Genomic DNA, 22,937 nt, shown 5'->3' on the forward strand with positions numbered 1-22,937 from the left:
AAAATTTTATTTTAATAACAATGTTGCCAAAAACTATTTTTCAATATCTTGTTCACTAATTCCAACAATTTTCAAACAAATTCTTATCATTTTAAAAAAAATAGCACTCCTTAAAAGAAAAAAAAATATTTTTTCCATTTGTTTATTAAATATTTCAATAAACAAATTTTTTTCAAAAATTCGAGATGAACGTTCGATGACAAATTTATCTACCTTCATTTTCCAAAAAAAGTTAGCATTTTGACCCACTGTGGATCGCCGCGAAGTTTCACATGACAATAGAGTAGAGTAGGGATAAAACGCTCGGCTGCTATAATCAAATCTCTCCGCGAAATTTTTATTCATTCACCACTTGTGCATCACAGATCATTGTTAAGCAAGAAAGAAGAAGATGGAAGGACGACTTAGCAACAACGAAGTTCATTATTTAATTGTGGGATCAGTACAATGGTTTCCAACGATTCAACTATTCGACATTTTGGTGAAAGTGAAAGAACTACAGCAGAAACATTAGATCTCGGAACTGCAACTAAAGCGCATTTTTCCTAATTTAATCCTTGGAACACCTTTAGAAGAGTTGAAGGACACTTTTAGCCAGCTAGATATAGGATTCCAGTCACATTTTAAAGAAATGTTCTTTAAGACAAGCTACCCTATAACTTCACCGTTGTCTTCACAAGACAGCTAAAAAATCCGACGTCGTGAGCATCACAGAAGAAAAAACCTACGACAGTTCCAAACACTGTTGGCGCTGTGGCAAACCAGGTCATGTACGGAGAAATTGCAGAAGCAGACCACTTAAATTCTGTTCAAGGTGTGGTAAACCGAATACTTTAACTAGAGATTGTTGCAACAAGAATAATCTGAATTAACCTTCCTGAACGAAATTTCCATCTTTCTCGCACTTATCACTTTTAATTTAATTTCTATTTCCATGAACCAAGAAAAATGAACATTTCATTTCTTTAGCCTCAGATCTCTACATTCACTCCACTCAGTTATCAAAATTGCACAAAAGAATACCATCGAAGACTAGAAAGGAATTACTAAGCGCAGTAACATTTGAAAATCCCTATACACACTTCATGGTAAAGCACAGTAGAATGAAGACTTCTTACCTAAGACCAAAATCAATAGTCAAGAAGAAGTACAGAAAATCAAAGTTAAAACGGAGTGTGGACCTGTATGACAACCAGCTAGATATTACTGCAAAATGAAGACTAGTGAACAAGTCCGAAAAACGAAGTATCCGTATGGATTTCTCATAAACAAAATTTCGCTACAGAAACACAAGTTTAAGGACGGATAAAAGTATAAAAAGATTTCGACAACAGAAAACTCTCCGAAGATTGTCGAAGTAAAGAGGAAGTCAACTCAGTTATAAACTAAATAAATATTAATATTTATTTACCAATTGATATCTTAATAATAATAATAATTATTATAATATATGTAGAATTTATCACTTGGTCAAATATATAGACAATAGATGGAATATATCAATCAATCCAAGTCAAGTTAATTGATTGATTGATTGATATATTCCATCTATTGTCAATAATAATTATTATATTATATTATTATAATTATTATATTATTAAATAATAATAATTATAATTTTTAAATATTATACAAAATTATCATAAAAAATATTTTAATATTAAATAATTTATAAATATTTATATTTAATATCGTTAAGTGCACCTGGCAATAAATAAACTATCAAGATTGATTCAGGCTTGAATTAAGATTAGATGTTCAAGCTTCACTCACGAAGATTGACCGAGTCTTGAATCGAGCATGGGACGATCATTGGTGTCCCATGCTGAACTAATATTGAGTGACAATGATATAAAGACTGCTTCAACACTGGGTTACCCACGCTGGGCGTTCAAGACTCAGTCAAGCTTCATCCCATCGTCAGCATTGGTCTTTCGCGCCTGGGTGGCGCTTCACACCATTGACTATGGATAATTATTTATTTAATTAATATTTAAGGGATCCCGGACTCCATCCGGCGAGCGAATTCCCATTACAAAAAAGCATATCATTATATCCCTTTTCTGGACAATGATTTTGTGAATTTCCCTCTAATTTAGAATTTTTCATATCGTTCTCCATTTTCGCTAAAACGCGCGAAGCAAATTAATGAAACGCAAAGAGAAAAACAACACTATAAAAAACACAGAGAATGAATAGAAGGAGCAAAATAGAAAAAATCATAGGGAGAAAGAGAGAGAGAGAGACTTACAGAGCGAGACAAAGAGAGGAATGCTGTCGCGGTAAACTTTTCTTTATTGTGCGTTGTAACAACGACTCGCCGCCGGGCGCAGCAGCAAAGTAATTAAAACTTTCGTTTTATTTGCATTATCTCATTGTAAGGCATGGTATATTCTAATAATGGCGAGTTGTTAATTGCAATTAGGCGTTCACTCGGTGAGCTTACCACCTTTTTCCCCTTCACTTTTTAGTTTTAACGCCTTCCCTTTTGTCTTCAGTCATCACCTTTTTTCCTTAGTCTTAAATTCAATTCAATAATCACTTAGGGTCATTTGGGGTAAATGTAAACAAGGGGTAAATGTAAACAGTAGATGTTTTAGCTAAATTTACAAATTAAAAAATAAGTACGACGTCAATATTCTTACCTCAGCTCACCTACAAGATGTTCTGAGTATTGCTAATATTTTATTTTGACAATTGTCAATGCCATAGTGTAAGTTATTTTTTAATGCAAAAAAGATTGAAAATCAAAATTTTACTGTTTCAGTATTTTGTCTCACATTTGCATAAAAATAAATTTAAAAATCAAACAAAAATATGTAATTCTTCCTTATTAATGCCCTAACAAAAATTGACTTTGATTTTTGATTTTCGTCAATTTAGTTAATAAATAATTAAGTGTTTACATTTACCCCGAGAATTCGAAAACTCGGGGTAAATGTAAACAGAACTTGAACTACATTTTAAAAGAAAATAATTGAATAAATTTGCTTCTATTTCACAATTTCATTAATTTGGAAATGTAAAATTACATAGAAAAGGAAATTAGGTCCTCTTAAAAAAAATTTTGATAAAAAAAAATTTTTTTTTGAAAATATGATTAATTTTTAAAAATATTTTTAGGTTCATCCGCCATTTTAAAAATTTAAAATTTGACTTCAAGTTCGTATTCAGCGACCTCAAAAACCCCCTAGTAGCCAGATTCAAGTAAATTTGATCAATTTTTAAAAATATTATTTTTAGGTTCATCCGCCATATTGGATCCACCATTTTGAAATTTAAAAATTCGTTTTTAGATTCTAATTCAGCAAAATAAAAAAAAACTTCCTTTTACCAAGTTGAATGAAAATCTATTAAAATTTGTTCAAGTTATTCAAGTTTTTACATTACTAGTTTTGTAATGGCTAATTGTTTATTTTATATGATACATTATCAGTCAACTGGTTGATTTTACGAAGCATTTTTATCAGTTTTTCCATCCTTTAAAACAGTAGTATACTTAAAATAACTTGTTTCTTAAACTTCGCTTAACTACAGTGGTGTTTACATTTACCCCGAATTTAAGGATAATTTTAAAATCTCGGGTTAAATGTAAACAGTCAGTTTTAGGTGATTTAGGTGCATCAATATTTTTTTGAACCTCATAAAATTTTTCTAGGGAACTCTAGTAACAAGTTCATGAAAAAAAAATCCGTCCGTTTTACTTTTTAACAAAAAAAACTAATGTTTTTGGTGAAAAATAGATATTCCGTTTACATTTACCTCAAATGACCCTATAGAGAATTTAATTTTAAAGTGATTAATAAAAATTTGTAATTATTGGATAGCTGTAAAAATTGTATTTTCATTAAAAAATTAAATTTGTTTTGAATATTGTTTTTTATTTTTTATCGAAATTATAGGAATACATGTATTTATTTTGATAGTGTATGAAGATTAACGAACATTCTACTCCGAAAAACACTTACGTAAATAAAAATGATAATAGGTTTTATATAAAAACCCACGTAAGATCCCATGTGGTCAATTTTAGTAAAAAAAAAGTGACTGAAAAGTTAAAATAATCAAATCTAATTTTTAAATAAAAATATTGTGGAGATGTTCGACATATGAGCATTAATTGTTATATTTCACTTTTATTATTAGTATAGTACTATTTTATAAAAAAAAGTTTAATAAGTGCAATATTGTTTAAATTATTAAATAAATAATAATAAAAAGGAATTAATAATATAACTTAATCTTATGAAAATTAGTGACGACTGATAGAGCATTTGATATCAGAAAAATAGAATTCGGATTTGGTTAATACGAATTTTAAAAATTTCAATCTAACGTATGTAAAACACTGAAATATGAAGGGAATTTAAGTTTTGAATTATAAAGAATTAATAACTAACTAAAATTAATTAAATTCATTTAAAATTTGTAAGCTTTGATGTGCATATTGAAAGTCCAGTACTATTAACAGCATTATTAAAAATTTGTAAAATTTAAAATAGTCTTTGTAAAATAAGGTTCGTTAATCAAATTAATTGATTTTATTATCTTTAAAATTGAAAGGATCCTATATTATATAGGATGTTTTTTGTTAAGCGTGTCACCCCATTTCTCCAAAAATTGTTTAATTTACAGAAATTTAAATTTGTTGCTAAATTAAGCTCAAAACTTGTATTTTTGAATCATTTTAGGCCTTTTTAAATTTTTTTTTAAATTCTCAATACAGCGTCTTAATTGTAGCGTCGCAACTTAATAAAAATATATTTATAATTTGTCTCATAAAATACTCTTACTAATCCGAATTACGAATAAATAAAGATGGTCTTTAACGTCAAAATCAAGTCCGCCATTTTTGAATTTTAAAGAAATTATTTCGAATTTGCAATCAGCAACGTCTAACGGGGTTTAATACTACATGGTTTAAGTCTAATTTATAAAAACAATTGAATTTTTTACATCGAAACTTTTTAGGGTGCCTGATTATCCTATAAAAATCAGTTCACAGAATTATATAAATTATAATTCTTCTATATAAATATTTATGTAAATAGTTTAAAAAGATCACAATGAAATAAACATAATGAAAAAATAGGTTGTTCTCGGTAAATATTGAATCATATTGCATATTTTTTAAGAAGATATATTTATTTTAAATTAGAAAATGCAGAATGTCCATTGCTTATTACAATCTGATCAAATTGGAAATTAAGGAAGATGACAATAAGAAATAGTGATTGTGGATTGGATGGAACTGGATATACAATAAAAATTACGATAGTCGAGTAAACAATCAACAATTAAACGATAAACTAACATGGTTACTTACCTTCTCTCTGCGAAGGGGCAACAGCAGTCATCTGTTGAGGAATGGCTGGAGGAAACTGTCCATAGACGGCGGGATAAGCTGCGACAATAACAAACGACAAATACATCATGATCCATCACATCGAGCTAAACATTGCAAACATGCCCTTGACAAACTACAATCAAGCTTCCTGCATTTTGTCTTGAATTCATTTTTAGGCTTTATAATTTCGAATCTGTACACTACCGTCCACGAGTATCAGGACGATTACACACGACTCTATGAAAAAAAGCCATCAATTTTTAAATCATATCTCGCAAATAAAAGGAGATCCAAAGAAACTTAAATACGGTTAGAAAGCTGATTAAATTTTGCGTAAAATAAGAGGTCTTTGATGTTATTTCGTTAACTATTTTTGAGTTGTAGAGTGAGAAAGAAATAAAAAAAATTATCAAATTTTCTCATTTTTATCTCTTGACTTCAACTTTTTCAAAAATCTAAAAAAATTTAGATAAAATTATTCTAAAAACACAGAAATCTTCGTTAGAATTTCAGCATTAAAATAAGTCTTCGAAAATTAAAAAGGGCTAATCCGTCTTCGATATATCATTAAAAATGTGAAGCTGTGTTGCGACCGATTGGTGCATTGAAATTCAACTGTCACGACTCGATTCTGGCTTCGCGCGGCAGCGAATGAGAGAGAAAGCAGGGACGAATTCATGCTGGGGAATAATAAATAATGATGTTTCATGAGCAATATAAAGAAACTCGAAAGTTCATTGTTCCCCCGCATAAATTCGTCCCTGCTTTCTCTCTCATTCGCTGCCGAGCGAAGCCAGAATCGAGTTGTGACAGTTGAATTTCAATGCACCAATCGGTCGAAACACAGCTTCACATTTTTAATGATATATCGAAGACGGATTAGCCCTTTTTAATTTTCGAAGGCATATTTTAAAGCTGAAATTCTAACGAAGATTTCTGTGTTTTTAGAAAAATTTTATCTAAATTTTTTTAGATTTTTGAAAAAGTTGAATTCAAGAGATAAAAATGAGAAAATTTGATAATTTTTTTTATTTCTTTCTCACTCTACAACTTAAAAAATAGTTAACGAAATAACTTCAAAGACGGCTTATTTTACGCAAAATTTAATAAGCTTTTTAACCGTATTTAATTTTTTTTGTATCTCCTTTTATTTACGAGATATGATTGAAAAATTGATGGCATGTTTTTTCATAGAGTCGTGTGTAATCGTCCTGATACTCGTAGACGGTAGTGTATAATATACATGGAATAAATATTACAAAAAAATTCTAGATAGCACGTATAACCGATAAAGAAGTTAAAAAAGAATTAAAAAGACGCAGGCCAAGAAAATTAAAATTTTTTAATGCTGTAAATTTCAACGCTGTTTCTGATAAATTTTTTCATGCTTATTACTTATCAGTTATTGAAAATTTTTGTCCAAGTTTGATTATTAGCATGAAAAAACCTATGAAAAACAACTTTGCTATTTTCCGCACCAAAATCAGTATTGGCCTGTGTAATCGGGCATAGGATAATTAAAAATAATAACTTTAATTATATTCTTTTCGTAAGTGATTAACATACTTTGTAATAAAACATAGCAAAATCTCGCTATATATGCTCAAAATAATTAGCATACTATTTTAATTCATTTCTATATTAAAAATAAATTTCATGATATAGCGAAGATATTTAATTACAAGGCACTACAAAACCACTTTCATGTTTGTAACTAAATCCTTTTAAAGAATGCTTTATATGTGACATTTCGAAATCAAATCAAATTCACAGCTGCCGGGAGACTTTTTTATATTTTGATGAAGGGACTTTCAACTGATACGTGATATCACTTCAAAGTTAGAATACCTGCTATTAAAGTGAATGTCGATAATTGCAATCGGGGTTTCTCGAACGTAAATGATGGGTCGCGTTCTATCAAAAAAATTTTTAAACTAAAACCTTTGCATATATGGATATGCAGAAACACGATTCATCTATAAATAAAAAATTTTATATTTATAAATCACTTTACAAAATAATAAAATGTGTTTAGCAAATATGGCTATAGCTTTATTTCAATTTAATGTCCGTAAATATTTAAATTCACGTGATTTATTGTAGTAACACAATCGTGGGGGTATATTTTCCCCATAATTAATTATATTCAAGTAAACATCGTTTTAGTGAATTTAAAATTATGAAACTCGACATTTATAAGCAGCCAATAATATTTTGTATTATGTTAATTAATATAAAAAATATAAAACTAGATGAAGTTTTTAAAGCACACTTTTTTCTGTAAACCTATACACGACTAGAGTGATTCTTATTTGGGCGATGTTTTCAAATCTTTTATCTCACACCAAATAATTAATCAAGGTATACAACAAAATTTTCCTGCAAATTTGAAGCAAATCGAACAATATTAACGAGTACTTTCCACAACTTTTTTTAAGAGGAGTTTAAGTAGGTGAACTTGGTTTAGTATTGTAATTTGATCGAGTTTACCAACTTAAATTCCAGTTCATACACTGACCTTGAAATTTCAAGCGGCCCTTAATATTTCATGGGTAAAGTGCTCTCCCATAGTACTAAAGTTTGTGTCAAAATTAGCTCGATTTGAAAACTTTCGATTTTTAAGTTGGGACTGTTGAAAAATTTTGACGAACATATAAATGAATCTCACGCTTGAATAATGCATAAATGTAACAGATTTCAGTACTTATTTATAACAATTATAATTTAAACAAGTTGTTCATTTCATGACCATTAAGCTTCCTCAATATATATTATTATATATAATTTTAAAAGTTAAATAATTATAATAGTTTATTAAATATAATTAATAAATCTTCTTTTTAATAAATCAAAAAAAAATTAATGTTATAGAGTTTATCATAAATTTTTTTTCCTATAATATATATATATATATATATATATATATATATATTTATTTATTTTCTATATATGTATGTCTTTTTTACGAAAATCGAACAAAATTAATTTTTAATCGCATTAGCTATATTTCTCGTGGGATCTACATGTAAAAATACACGTGTGCCAATTTTTAACTCTCTAGGTAAAAAAATGTAAACGTTATGGTCATTTTCATAATAGTTTTAATAGAAAGTTTCTACCGGTTAAGTACCCTAAAAAAAATTCATTATTCAATTTTTTTATTATAGAAAAATTATTTTAAAGTATTAAGATAAAATTTCAAAAAATACAAAATTTCAATTTTTTTATGAAAATCTAAAATATTTATTAATTCTATAAATATTGATAAAATATATACTTTATATACATGAATCGATTCGTTTTTATGTCAGGAATGCAATTTTGACAAGAATTAATGAAAATTTTAATATAGAAAAAAGTTATTTTAAAAAATCCAAAAATTAATTTTTTCAAAAATTAAAAAATTGTTGAAAAAAATTTTTTTTTAAAATATTTTTGAAAATCCTTCTGTCTGATTTTTAGTATTCGTGACCGTAATACACCTGCAAAATTTTATCAAAATCCGTCAAGACGTGTAAGAGAAAATTTGTCCACAAGAATCGGTGACATACACACACACACATACATACACACACACACACACACACACACATACATCCAGACATTTGTTCCTCTCGACGAATTATATATACTACACTTGAAAATTTGTAAAAATAATTGATTCTAAAAAATTCGGAAATCGACATCACTATAAGGCTTCCTTTATGAGGAAGCAAAAATGTTACTTTTTAAAAATATTGAGTTTTTTTGACAGCTGACTACTGTAAAATCGACAATCTTTAATCATATTCCTGTTTAGCGATGCCAAAAACACGCTTACTGTTATTTATGTTATGAAAAACTTACTTTTTAAAAAAGTTGACCGTATTGCTTCCTCATAAAGGAAGCCTTATAGTGATGTCGATTTCCGAATTTTTTAGAACCAATTATTTTTACAAATTTTCAAGGGTAGTATATATAATTCGTCGAGAGGAACAAATGTCCGGATGTATGTGTGTATGTGTGTGTGTGGGTATGTATGTGTGTGTGTGTATGTCACCGATTCTTGTGGACAAATTTTCTCTTACACGTCTTGACGGATTTTGATAAAATTTTGTAGGTGTATTACGGTCACGAATACCAAAAATCAGACAAAAGGATTTTCAAAAATATCTAAAAAAAAAATTTTTTTCAACAATTTTTTAATTTTTGAAAAAATAATTTTTGGATTTTTTGAAGTAACTTTTTTCTATATTAAAATTTTTATTAATTCTTGTTAAAATTGCATTCCTGACATAAAAACGAATCGATTCATGTATATAAAGTATATATTTTATCAAAATTTATAGAATTAATAAATATTTTAAATTTTCACAAAAAATTGAAATTTTGTATTTTTTGACATTTTATCTTAACATTTTAAAATAATTATTCTAAAATAAAAAATTAAACAATTGGTATATATTATATTGAGGAAGCTTAATGATCATGAAATGAACAACTTGTTTTGACAGCTGCTGACTGTCATAAAAATGTTTTGCAACACTAAAGCAACTAAACTTGCAGCATTATTGCGTAAATTTAAAAATTCGAGCTAAGCTCAAGAAAATGACTACTCCTTGTGTGGAAAAGTCGCCTGGGCCAAACTGACGCTCGTTGGGTGTTTACAAGTTCAAGGTAGGGCCCAATTGGGAAGCCAATATTATCCTAATTTGGGTTATGACTTAGCTTCAAACTATTATACCAACTTATACCCAATTTGAGAAATCTAGTTAGGCCTAATTTGGAAAATCTAATTGAACCCAATTTGAGTAATCTTGTGGATTCCCATTAAGATTTCCAATAAATATTCAATTTATTGATAATTTTAATTTTTTTACTCACTTGTATAACAGTTACTGTCATTTCTATCCTATAATTCTACAAAATAAATTATTTATTTACACAGGTACAGAAGTACTTATAATATAAAATTATTAATTTAATTAATAATTAATAATAATAGAATTGAATATTCGATTTCTTAATTTATTCATTAAAGTAGTCAAAGGTACAACGTAGAAATCAATAATATTGTGAAACTCGTTAGCCTCTCTGGTCAATCTAGCGATCACCGAATTTAACATGTGATTAGTTCTATGTATTTACTGTTTGAGTAGAGTCGGATTTCTGGAAGGTTTGAATGGAACAGTAAAATTTAACAAAGATAATAGAGGTGGGCAATTTATAATACCATTAGTTAACTGTTTTGTTCAAAAAAAGTAAGACTGAAAATAATAATCTATTGCTTAAAAGTGGAATTTATCAAATAATATCCCCGCCTGCCTTGCAACAAAACGCATAAATTTATTCTCTATTCTCTCTAATTCAGTTATGAGATAGTTCTGGTAAGGTAACCTTCTGGTAAGGTTACCAAATCAGTGAGGCAAATTCAATAATTAGTCTGACCAATGAAAAATATAATTTTGTTGACAATAGTGTAATTATATTTAAATTTATTTGAATCTCTTTTACATGAGATAATAAAACATTTTTTATTTATATTACATATGTTTTTAAAAAAAAAAACATAAAATTTTTAGGTTTTATTTTTAGTTTTTCGAAATTTAGTACAGGTATTCGTATTGAAACACATCTAAAAGTCCTAAATAACGCGTCAAAAATATATTCCCTATCAGATAGGGGTATTCCGAAAACAAAATTTTAAAATGGCGGACACAAAATGGCGTCTAAAGTAAATTTTTATTTACAATATCGTAGCCATGTGAACAAAATCGCAAAACTTGATAGATTTCTTTAAAATTTAAAAGCTAAGTGTTTTTGATGTCCCTGATCACGAACAAAAAAGTCAGAGTTTAAAAATTCAAAATGGCGGATCCAACATGGCGGACGAAATTTTTTGAAAATCTGTGAATTTGCTTGAAATTTGTTACTCGGGGGATTTTCAGGGCCGCTGATTACGAATCCAAAGTCAGATTTTGAAAATTCAAAATGGCGGATCTAATATGACGAATAAAATTCAAAAGGGTGAATAAAATTGTTAAAAACTAATTGGATTCACTTGAAAATTGTTCCTCGGGGGTTTTCAGGGTCGCTGATTACGAATTTAAAGTCAGATTTAGAAAATTCAAAATGGTGAATCCAATATGGCAGATGACCTTATTAAAAATTGATTGGATTTGACTGAAAATTGTTACATGGGGGTTTTTAGGGTCGCTGATTAAGAATACAAAATCATATTTTTAAAATTCAAAATTGCGGATCCAATATGGCGGATAAAATTCAATAGACCGAATAAAATTGTTAAAAACTAATTGGATTTACTTGAAAATTGTTACTCAGGAGTTTTCAGGGTCGCTGATTACTAATTCAAAGTACATCTGCTATATTGGATCCGCCATTTTGAAATTTCTAAATCTGACTTTGAATTCGTAATCAGCGACCCCGAAAACCCCTAAGTAACAATTTTCAAGTGAATCCAATTAGTTTTTAACAATTTTATTCGCCCTATTGAATTTTATTCGCCATATTGGATCCGCCATTTTGAATTTTCAAAATCTGACTTTGGATTCGTAATGAGCGACCCCATAAACCCCCGAGTAACGAGTTTCAGGCAAATCTAATACATTTTTAGAAAAGCCGTCTGCCATATTGGATCCGCCATTTTAAATTTTTTAAATCTGACTTTGAATTCGTAATCAGCGACCTGAAAACCCCCAAGTAACAATTTTTTAGTCAAATCCAATCAATTTTTAATTAAGTCATCTGCTATATTGAATTTTCTAAATCTGACTTTGAATTCGTAATCAGCGACCCTGAAAACCCCCGAGTAACAATTTTCAAATGAATCCAATTAGTTTTTAACAATTTTATTCGCCCTTTTAAATTTTATCCGCCATATTAGATCCGCCATTTTGAATTTTCAAAATCTGACTTTGGATTCGTAATTAGCGACCCTGAAAACCCCCCAAGTAACAAATTTCAAGCGAATCCACAGATTTTCAAAAAATTTCGTCTGCCATGTTGGATCCGCCATTTTGAATTTTTAAACTCTGACTTTGTTTTCGTGATCAGGGACATCAAAAACACTTAGCTGTCAAATTTTAAAGAAATCTATCAAGTTTTGCGATTTTGTTCACATGGCTACGATATTGTAAATAAAAATTCACTTTAGACGCCATTTTGTGTCCGACAATTTGAAATTTTTTTTTCGGAATACCCCTATCTGATAGGGAATATATTTTTGACGTGTTATTTAGGAATTTTAGATGCGTTCCAATACGAATACTTGTACTAAAATTCGAAAAACGAAAAATAAAACCTAAAAATTTCACGTTTTTTTTAAAAAACATATGTAATTTGTTTATTTATAAATTTATAAAGTTTTTTGGAACGCCATTTGAAAAAGTGGTTTTTGACTAATATGAAATTACTATTGCGGAATTTTTTCTGTTAAGTTTTTATGTTAAAATATAGTCTCAAACTTTGGTCCAAAAAATTGTACATTTAGGCGTTAATGGGATATGTTTATAGAGCAAATATCCCACAAATATCTACCATGAATATTTTAGGGATGTCTTAGATGAAAGAACTTTTGATATCCCGGGGACATCCCAGGGATGTATAAGATATTCTCTGCATATCTGTGGGATATCCATAATTTTTTAGATATGTCCCAGAGATATCTATTTGCTGTACGGGATATAGTTGTATATATATAATTTACGCAAAAGATGGGTTTTAGATAATATTCCCAAGTTCAGCCCAAATATGGGCAGTCCCTACATAAGCCCAAATACAATACACATACTGTTTTGCCTTAAATTCGAATACATTTTGAAATTAAACAGTAACAAATTGTTTAAAAATGTTATTTTTTTCACTGTTTCACTATTTACTACAAAATAACATATATTATTTATTATTTTCTATTTTCTACATTCTCATCAAAAATAAGAAAGTCTTGGATTTGTGCGATTTTGAACAATGTCTAATTTTGGTAAATCTTCACGTTTTATGACCCCCTGATTCCAAAAAAATGGTTTTTAGAGAAGTTTATGTCTGTCTGTAGAAAATTTTGTAGTCACGATAACTCGAGTAAATTTTTATGAATCGATTTGCAATTTGGGGGCCTTTTTTAGTCCATAAAAATGAATTCTGAGTTCGTTTGGCAGCTCATTTCTACAAAAAACAACAAAAATACAAAATTTTGTATTTTTGACAATTTTCAAAAGAATTTTTATTTTTTCCTTAAATTTTAAGCAAAAACAAACAACTTTTCCTTTAGACACTTTTTTGTACAACAAAAAACAAAAAAGTTATAAATTTCTTTTTTTAAGTTGTTTTCTCATTTTTACTTCTTTGAGTCTTAATAAAGTTTTAGATGTTTTTTGTACTTTTGCTTCACTGGAAAAATTTTGGTGACATAAATTAGTATATTAAGCAACAAGGGTATAAAGGCAGCCATTTGTTTACGGTGATTTTTGTGACACGAGTGGAGGTCTTGGGGTGCCCTCGACCTTCACTTGTGTCACAAAAATCACCATTAATAAATGGCTGCCTTTATACCCTTGTAGCTTATTATACTATTATACATCATGTGAAAAAACATTAAAAAAGATTTTAAAAAAAGAATCGGCAATGTAAGCATGCAGAAGTAGAAAGAAAGCAGTGAAAAATAATGAAAAATTGAATCCCGAAACGTATCTCTTTATGGTTAGAGTAATTCGTCATTGGTAATTTTTGTCAAGGTTGGCCCACCATTTAATATGAATTTGACAGATACTTTTGAAAAGTGTTCCTATTACACAGAACTTTCCAACAATATACTTCAATTGATCAAATTCATTTTAAAAAAAAAGTTATAAACATCAGTTAGAAAGTGGACCGACCTTGACTGTATTTCCCTACTATAAATTATAATAATTAATTGTGCAAACTTTATAAGTTTCAAATGAAAAATTTCTATCACATGTTAACCCATTAACGCTCAACTCGTGAAAATTCTTTGGTCATTTTCAAGCTACGTAATTATAAATAAAACGGTTGGCAATTTATATCAGAGGTGCATTTTCTAAAAGTTTTGGATGTGCTCTTTCCGATTCCGGTGTCAAAAATAAATTTCGTCTAAACCAAAACTAAATATGGCGGTTTTAATGTCAAAAAACACAAAAAAAAATCATTTTTTCAAGTTTGACATTTTTTTTACCTCTAAAAAGTGTAAGAATAAAATTCTATTTTCAACCATCGGTGCATAAAAATTATACACTTTCGAGAAAAGTAAAGTAGAATTAAAAATTTCAAGATGGCGGACCAATATGGCGTCAAATCTAAAGTAAAATTTTAAAATTTTGTGCGGTCGTAATTTGATAGTTATTAGTAAGATTTTATATGGAAAAACAGTAACATAATACTTTAATAAATAAATAAATTAAAATATTAGAAGAACAATGAACGTATTCTAAATTCGAACGTGTATACAAATTTTACTAAATGATGTTACAGAGAATGGGGGTATTTTTATTCAATTCTTACATTTAGTATCAAGCATGCATCTGTACTAAAGTGTCCATAAGATACATGAGAAATTTACTTTTTCGAATTTTGATTACGTCATCCCCAGATTAATTCCAATAAAAGATAAAAAATTGTCCGAAAATCCAAAGCCGATTGATTAATATTAACACGTGCCAGTAATCGATCGTTGTATGGGGCAAAATTCCTCAACTGCCCAGGACAAAAATCAATTTTCTCAACCGACAGATTGGCTCAGTCGGATAGATGCCTGGCGTTGGTGGTCGTTTAAGGACCAAGGGTATAAGTATCCTTGGTTCGCGCCCACTTGGCTTGGGATTTTTCTGGCACGTGAGACAATCTGAGCGGGAGGTTTGACGTCGAGGTATAATGATGTGCACCGTCGATTATTGTCCGGTACACACCATTAGAACTCGACTGTCGATAAACCGGTTGTACTCAGGAGAGGTTTTCTACAGTTTCCCTCTTCTCTGGCGAGAAAACCCATTGACGGGTGGTCCAGGCGTAATGCGAGTACTCCTAATAAAGTCGGCTGTAGACGCAAATTAGGTTAATATATAGAAAATTTCTAAGTAGAATGGTTATGCTTAATCCAAAATAGTATATTAAGCAACAAGAGGAGAAAGGCAGCCATTTCTTTACGGTGATTTTTGTGACACGAGTGGAGGTCGAGAGCGCCGTAGGCGCCCCGAGACCGGAACGAGTGTCACAAAAATCATCGTAAAGAAATTGGCTGCCTTTATTCTCGTGTTACTTACGATATTTTTTATTCCTAATGCACAAAAGCGGCGATTTCAGTTAGCAGACGACAGGGAGTAAAAGTCATTCACTTGTTCGATTTGTATGAAAATGGCGGCCGATTTCTCCCTTGGGCAAGAAAAATGCATGTGAACAGCTAATTTTCTTGCCCTTTGGAGAACACGGCCGCCATTTTCATACGGTCGAAGAAATGAATGACTTTCCTCCCTGTCGGCTGCTATCAGAAAGCGCCGTTTTTGTGCATGTGGGATAAAAAAGTATTTCTCGGGGACTCTTGTCGAAGTGCGTAAGGCCAATAGGGCAGGAGTATAAACAATAAAAAAAAAAAAAAATCAATTTTCTCGAAACTTTGCTAAAATGTTACTATTATTAGTTTTTTCGATTTAATATATTGATAAGTAAAAGTAATCAAATTAAAAGTATGAATAGTGATTTTTAAAGAGTTTTTTACGAGCTACAAGCTGGTGATAAAAAAATTGTTTTCTTTTCATTTGACCTTAAAGTTCAAGGTCAAATTCTTAATTTCAATATATCTCAAAATCGTTTTTTTATTTTTTTAACCTGTCCCAATCGAAAGCTTACCTTTTTTCCTATAAGCTATGTAAAAATCAGAGTGGGACCATGAAAATTTTTGAAGAAAATAATAATTTATCATTATTTTATATAGAAAATGATGATTTATAATTATTTTCTTCAAAAATTTTGTTCACCTGGTGTTAATACCGAGTTAACGAAAGTCCAATCATTAATAAGATTTATTAACATCCTGTTGGAACTATCCAATTAGGATTAACTCAATGTTAACACCGGGAGAACGCCGAAAACAGCCTAAGGGCCGGTTAAACAACTAAATTAACCAGAGTTTAAGTCGGTAAACTAGGTCTAATTACATTACTAAACCAAGTTTATCGACTTAAACTTCGGTTGAAAAAAGTTGGAACCGGCTCTTAGTGAAAAATTTTCTTGAGTTTCGTACATGTGATAAAACGTTGCATACATTGTGATGAATTTTTATGTGCTGAGACCCAAGGTAATTATTTTCAGTTTAATTGTTTACTTAAAACGTACTCGGCGAATATTTAGGATTAATTTTATTACACTACTTCTTTGAAGATTCGAAAACATATTTAATACATCCTTCGAGACATCATAAAATTAACTGTATATTGTCGGATTGGTTTCAATAGTTTTATGATTTAAAACTTTTTTCCTTTGTAAATTTATTCTAAACTTTAATATGTTTATTTTTCAACGGCGAACTCCAACTCTAAATTGAGGTACATCTACCTTTATACCTATCTATTGTAATTCTTTTACCCTGTCTACACCTAATTATGCTTTCCTCCCTTCCTTTCGCCAACTACCTATATCCCTTCCACTATCATTTCGCCCTTCCACTTTTTTGAAATTTTTGCTTCGAACCTTCTTCAATGTAATCGTTCTCAATTTAATCGTTAATTTAATTACGATTTAATTAATCGTTTTCGAGTGCACTTAACGTAATTGTGCTCTCGACATTATGTACACATCAAACTAATGTTTTATTGTATGAAAGTTATTAATTATTAAATGCAAATAATTTTATTCCTCCTACGATGACCTATCATATCCTGCACGGAACTCCGATAAATATTTATAATAACGAAAAATTATAAAATAAGATATCGGCACCGTCAACATTATGATCCACTTCAAACATTCGCCATCTTGAAAACTTTAGAAATTTAATTACTGGCATGTGTTAATATTAATCAATCTGTTTCGGATTTTAAGAAATATTTTTTTTCTTACATTGGTACCAAATTTGGGGGGTTGCGTAAACAAAATTCAAAAGTTGCATTTTTACGGACACCCTAATCTGTACTTCTATTATATAAATACAGATCGAGGGCATTTCTTGTGCGCTATTTTTAATTTAATATGCGAATTCACAACATTTTTTAAATTTAAGAATTATATCTGAGACAAAGTCAGCATACCAACTCCAGTGTACGGCTGCATTCCAGGATACGCAGCATGTTGAAGAGCCGTCTCCCCGTTGGGTAAACCTTGTGCTGGAATAGACAAATGAAGGGCATCTACATTTCAGTGAGCGCAGCTCTTATTAAACATGTATCGAATTTATGCCCCTGTCGCACCATTTTTAATCTACTTTTATTGTCTTCATAATTACCAAGAATTTGTTTCTAAACTTATTGGTTAATTGGCTGTATTTAACATATTATTAAGTTATACAAGTTTCCTTCCTCCTTTTTTCCTGCTACTAATATTATAAATATATTTTACAATTAACTCTACTTCTTTTGTAAGTCATGTCCCAATTTCTAAATAGTACCACACTTTGTATTATTGCTACACAATTATTTCGGATTATACTCTACTAAGACTACAAAAACTGATGCAAGTTTAGGATTAATTTTTAATAGGTACATTAATTGAATTGGGTCAAATTTTCTCAAAAAAATCAAAGTTGGTCATGGATCTTTTAATTTTTGTAAAACTTGGTATAAATGTGATGTTTTATAACAGAAGATTGTAGAAAAAATAGATTAAAATTTTTTTTTTAAATTGTGGATTTTACCGGGCATTAAACATTAAAGTAAATTTTTTTAAAAACGGTAAAATCCACAATTTCAAAAATTTTAAAAAACAACAGCTAGTTGACAAATAAATACAATAATCCTTTTCTTATGATTTGTTTTTTAATGATTCTATACATTCTCGGAGAAAATTATTTTTAAGGAATGATAATTTCTAGGTAATTACAGAAAATGTTCTAATTAGTCGAAATCATTTTGTTCGTTGTTGAATTATTTAAAAGAAATGAGAATTTTATTTTAATAGGTACTACTGAGTTTAAAGATAATTTTTTTAAATTGAAAAACTAAAGTTTATATATATATATATATATATATATATATATATATATATATATATATATAATATTAATATATTAAATTCGTCTGTACCAAGAAGGCTAGAGACAGGAGGTGAAACTTCGATAGTGGGGATGAGTCAAGAGCCTTTCTTTAACCAGGCGTTTTTCGTTTCGAAAAGTCGCCGGCGCGGTGCTTCTGCACATCACTCACACATTCAAATTCTTGTATACCGTATGTTTTACATGTGTATGATATGATTTTAATTTGAGGTTAACTTTAAAGTGCAATCGAGACACAATGTGTGTCATAACGGATATATAGAAATAATGTAAGTGATTATTAAATTAAGTGTTATTCAAATAGTAAAAATTTCGAAAACTTGATGTGTGAAAAGTTGTAACAAGAAGAAAGATAAACACAACACTATATGACTATTACTTTTTGTTAACTTTTAATACACTTCATGCTACAGTTTACACATTTTTTTGTTTTTAAAACTTTTTTTTTAATAACTAAAAGATGTTTGAAAATATAAACACTTATATTTTATATTGTATTTGTATAGAATATATTTTCCCGTGTTTTCCTGTTTAGATGCGCAGAAGTCCATGTGGTCTATTGCGGCGAAAACTTTTTTAAAAGTAAACGCCTGACCATACATCAGCTGAGCGACTCAGCATTGACATACCCCTACTACCGAAGTTTTACCTCCTGTCTCTAGTCTTCTTGGTCTGTACATTGCTTAGAAGTTTAAATTTCGCCCATCCAAATGTACCAATAAAAAATTTCATGTCACAGAATTTTCCAACCGTGATATTAATAAATTTAAAAATTTGTTATTATTTGAAATAAAAGGCAAAATTAGAAATTGGTTATATTGGATAAAAATAAAGCTGTAAATTGGATAAATTGGATTAAAGGCAAAATTGGAAATTGGTTATATTGGATCAAAAAGCTGGAAATTGGTTAAATTGGATAAAAAGAAAAATTGGAAATTGGTTCTATTGGATAAAAACAAAGATGGGAATTGGTTAAATTGGATAAAAGGCAAAATTAGAGATTGGTTATATTGGATAAAAGGCAAAATTAAAAATTGGTTATATTGGATAAAAACAAAGCTGGAAATTGGTTAAATTGGATAAAAGGAAAAATTGGAAATTGGTTATATTGGATAAAAATAAAGCTGGAAATTGGATAAATTGGATAAAAGGCAAAATTAGAAATTGGTTATACACTGGAACCCCGAACTTTGGATTGTTTTGACATAGAGTATAGACAAAGTAGAGTGAGGGGTCGGTGGAAAGCGCGGACAAACGTTGAACTAGAAGCAGTAGCGTCTGCATAAAGTGTACCGTTTTGTGGCTCTTTTAAAAAACTTGTTAATAAATTGAATCTTGTGAATCAATTGTTAATTATAAATATAAAAAATTGAAAACAATGTTTTTCAATTATGTTTTAATAAATTGGCAACACAATTATCATTGAATATGCAATATTCATTAAGCGCATCTTCGTTTTAATGAAGCATACGGCCCTGAATATTTATACTTTCAGTCGTCAAGGTGTCCCCTCCGAACATTGGACACCATTACATTGCAGTCCAAAGTTTGGGGGTTCCAGTGTATTGGATAAAAGGCAAAATTAGAAATTGGTTATATTGGATAAAAGGCAAAATTGTAAATTGGTTCTATTGGTTAAAAACAATGCTGGAAATTGGTTAAATTGGATAAAAGGAAAAATTGGTTATATTGGATAAAAAAAACTGGAAATTGGTTAAATTGGATAAAATAAAAAATTAGAAATTGGTTATATTGGATAAAAACAAAGCTGGAAATTGGTTAAATTGGATAAAAGGAAAAATTGGAAATTGGTTATATTGGATAAGAACAAAGCTGGAAATTGTATAAAAGGCAAAATTGGAAATTGGTTATATTGGATAAAAAAGCTGATTTAAGTATTGTTGTCACTGAAGGAGCAATGCTAAATAATGATCATATGTATGAATTTTAAAAGCTATTCGGAAGACAATCAAATGTTTGTTATAATATGCAAAATACTTTGTGTTTACAAACACTTGATTTGATAGTTCCAATCGAGAAAAGTAAGCAGCACATTCAAACACTTTTTACTGGATCTTATAAATCTGGTCATTGGATTTGTACTTATTATGATGGAATTAGCCTTTACATTTTTGACAGTCTTAATAAAAAATGTTTAAATAATGATCAAAGAGATTATTTAATTAAATTATATCCTTTTGAACCACCAGTAGTTTTCACAACTGTTGATCAACCACCACAATACAGTCTTTCTTGTGAAGTATATGCAATAGCATTCGCAACATCGTTGTTTTTTAATATTATGCCCCACTCTGTCAATTACTATTATTGTAATAAGAGAAATCAGTTAATGTTAATGTTCGAAAACAATATGAAAGTTTATGAAAATTTCCCTCTGTACAGCTTTCTAATAGTTGATCTTGCATAGTTGTGTATGACTGGAATTGCCTTTTAAATGAAAAAGATATTCAACTTTAGTATGGAGAATCAAACTTTTCTAAAAACTCTATTAAGAAAGAAATTTCTTTCCCGAGAATAATAAATGAATTAAATGAAGGAAATACTGCATCAACAACACTTAAACAATGTAGGGCTGATATTCAAAAAAGTTATCGTGAGAGGCAAAAATTAAAACGTAAAATTAATAACGTAAGTTATTTAGGTGAAAAACACACTTCAACTAATAAAAAACTTCAAGTCGAATTTAAAATAGAATATGCTGAGAACCTTAAATTAAAAAATAAAAATAGTGATACAAGTTCTTTGTCAAAAACAAAGAATACTAGCAAGACAAACAATTCAGAAATTCCTGAGTTGCAATTATTGTTCACGTTGAAAAAAGGATTTGATAAAAATAGATACAATTTTTATAGTTTAAATGAAGTTTCTGCAGTTTTTAATACAAACTCTGAAGGAGAAATACCAGAATCTTATAAAACGGTTTATAATAAATCTACAAAGGAATTAAAATTGGTTAGTAATTTAGATCCGAATGTTGAACCATGGATTTATCCCATATTTTATCCACTTGGAAATAAGGGTTATAATATTAATATGATTCGTAGTGATAGTGATTACAGAATTAGAAATCATACTATTTCTAGGTCTGCCTACATTAAATACAAAATTGCTGTAAGAGATAAAGAATTTAATCAATTTTTATATGGAGGTAGATTGTTTCAACAATGGGTGGTTGAAAATGAAGTAAAAATAGAAAAAGATAGATTAAGATTTTTTGCAAATAATCAAGCTCAAGTTAGAAGTGAAAGATATAAAGGACTGATGGATTATTATTTACACAATCATGTGTAGGAAAATGATGTACACGTGTGAAAAACGCTTATATTGCCTTCTACTTTTATAGGATCACCTCGCAATATGATGCAACAATATCAGGATTCGATGGCTATTGTTGCTCGTCATGGTAGACCAGATTTATTTATCACAATGACGTGTAATCCAAATTGGAAAGAGATACAGGAAAATTTATTCCCCTATCAAACTGCTGCTGATAGACCTGATATAGTAACTAGGGTTTTCGCATTAAAAGTTAAACATCTACTTAAACCTATTGTTGATAATAAATTATTTGGAGAAGTCAAATCTTATGTTTATGTTATTGAATTTCAAAATCGAGGATTGCCACACATTCATTTGTTAGTTATATTGAAAGAAAATTCTAAAATATTAACAGTTGAAAGTGTTGATCGTTATATTTTTGCAGAAATTCCTGATGAAAATATCAATCCTATTTTACATAAAATAATAATGCAAAATAATATTCACGGACTTTGTGGAGATTGGTATTTAATTGATGGGAAATGTTCAAAAAAATTGTCCAAAAAGTTACCAAGAAGAAACTACAATTGAAGAAAATTGCTATGTTCATTGTCGTCGAAGAAATAATAATAAAGCGTATGAACGACCAAATGGATTTATTGTTGATAATTCTAATGTTGTTCCGTATTGTCCTAAACTTTCAGAAATATTTATTTGACATATTAATTAAGAAATATTTTCGATTATCAAGTCTGATAAAAATTTATATAAATATATTCTCAAAGAGCAGGATGATGCATCTATTGTTATCACAAATGCAAATTGTGAGGTAACTGTTAATCATAATGAAATACATCATTAGGAAGAAAATAGATATGTTGGTCCAGTTGAGGCAGTTTGGAGAATTCTAAGTAAACCTTTAGGGAAAAAGTCATAGCGTTAATCGCTTACCCACACATTTGCCAAATGAACAGAATGTTATTATTCGATATGAAAAAGATAGTAACGGCATTTCTTTATGGTCTAAGTACAGTTCAACAGTCAGAAAAAACTGGTAAAGTTGTTGACAAATATTCAGTATCAAATTTGAATATACCACGT

At 29.2% G+C, this 22,937-nt stretch overlaps 1 protein-coding gene across 15 annotated transcripts in view; it reads right to left on the bottom strand.

Moving 5' to 3' along the window:
* The window catches only part of LOC122502398 (CUGBP Elav-like family member 4), an 829,562-nt gene that overhangs the window by 121,398 nt on the left and 685,227 nt on the right, over window positions 1-22,937 (bottom strand). For 12 of the 15 annotated variants that reach the window (XM_043612426.1, XM_043612424.1, XM_043612423.1 and 9 more), the window contains 2 exons: window positions 17,599-17,697; window positions 5,327-5,404 (listed from right to left, as the gene is read on the bottom strand). In XM_043612426.1, the coding sequence (XP_043468361.1) occupies window positions 5,327-5,404; window positions 17,599-17,697 (177 nt within the window). The remainder of the gene's footprint in view (window positions 1-5,326; window positions 5,405-17,598; window positions 17,698-22,937) is intronic. The other 3 variants (XM_043612431.1, XM_043612428.1, XM_043612422.1) reach the window with 2 other exon arrangements.

This window comes from Leptopilina heterotoma, unplaced genomic scaffold (assembly GCF_015476425.1).
Source record: "Leptopilina heterotoma isolate Lh14 unplaced genomic scaffold, ASM1547642v1 Lhet_228, whole genome shotgun sequence".
In the NCBI taxonomy this organism is placed as follows: Eukaryota; Metazoa; Arthropoda; class Insecta; order Hymenoptera; family Figitidae; genus Leptopilina; species Leptopilina heterotoma.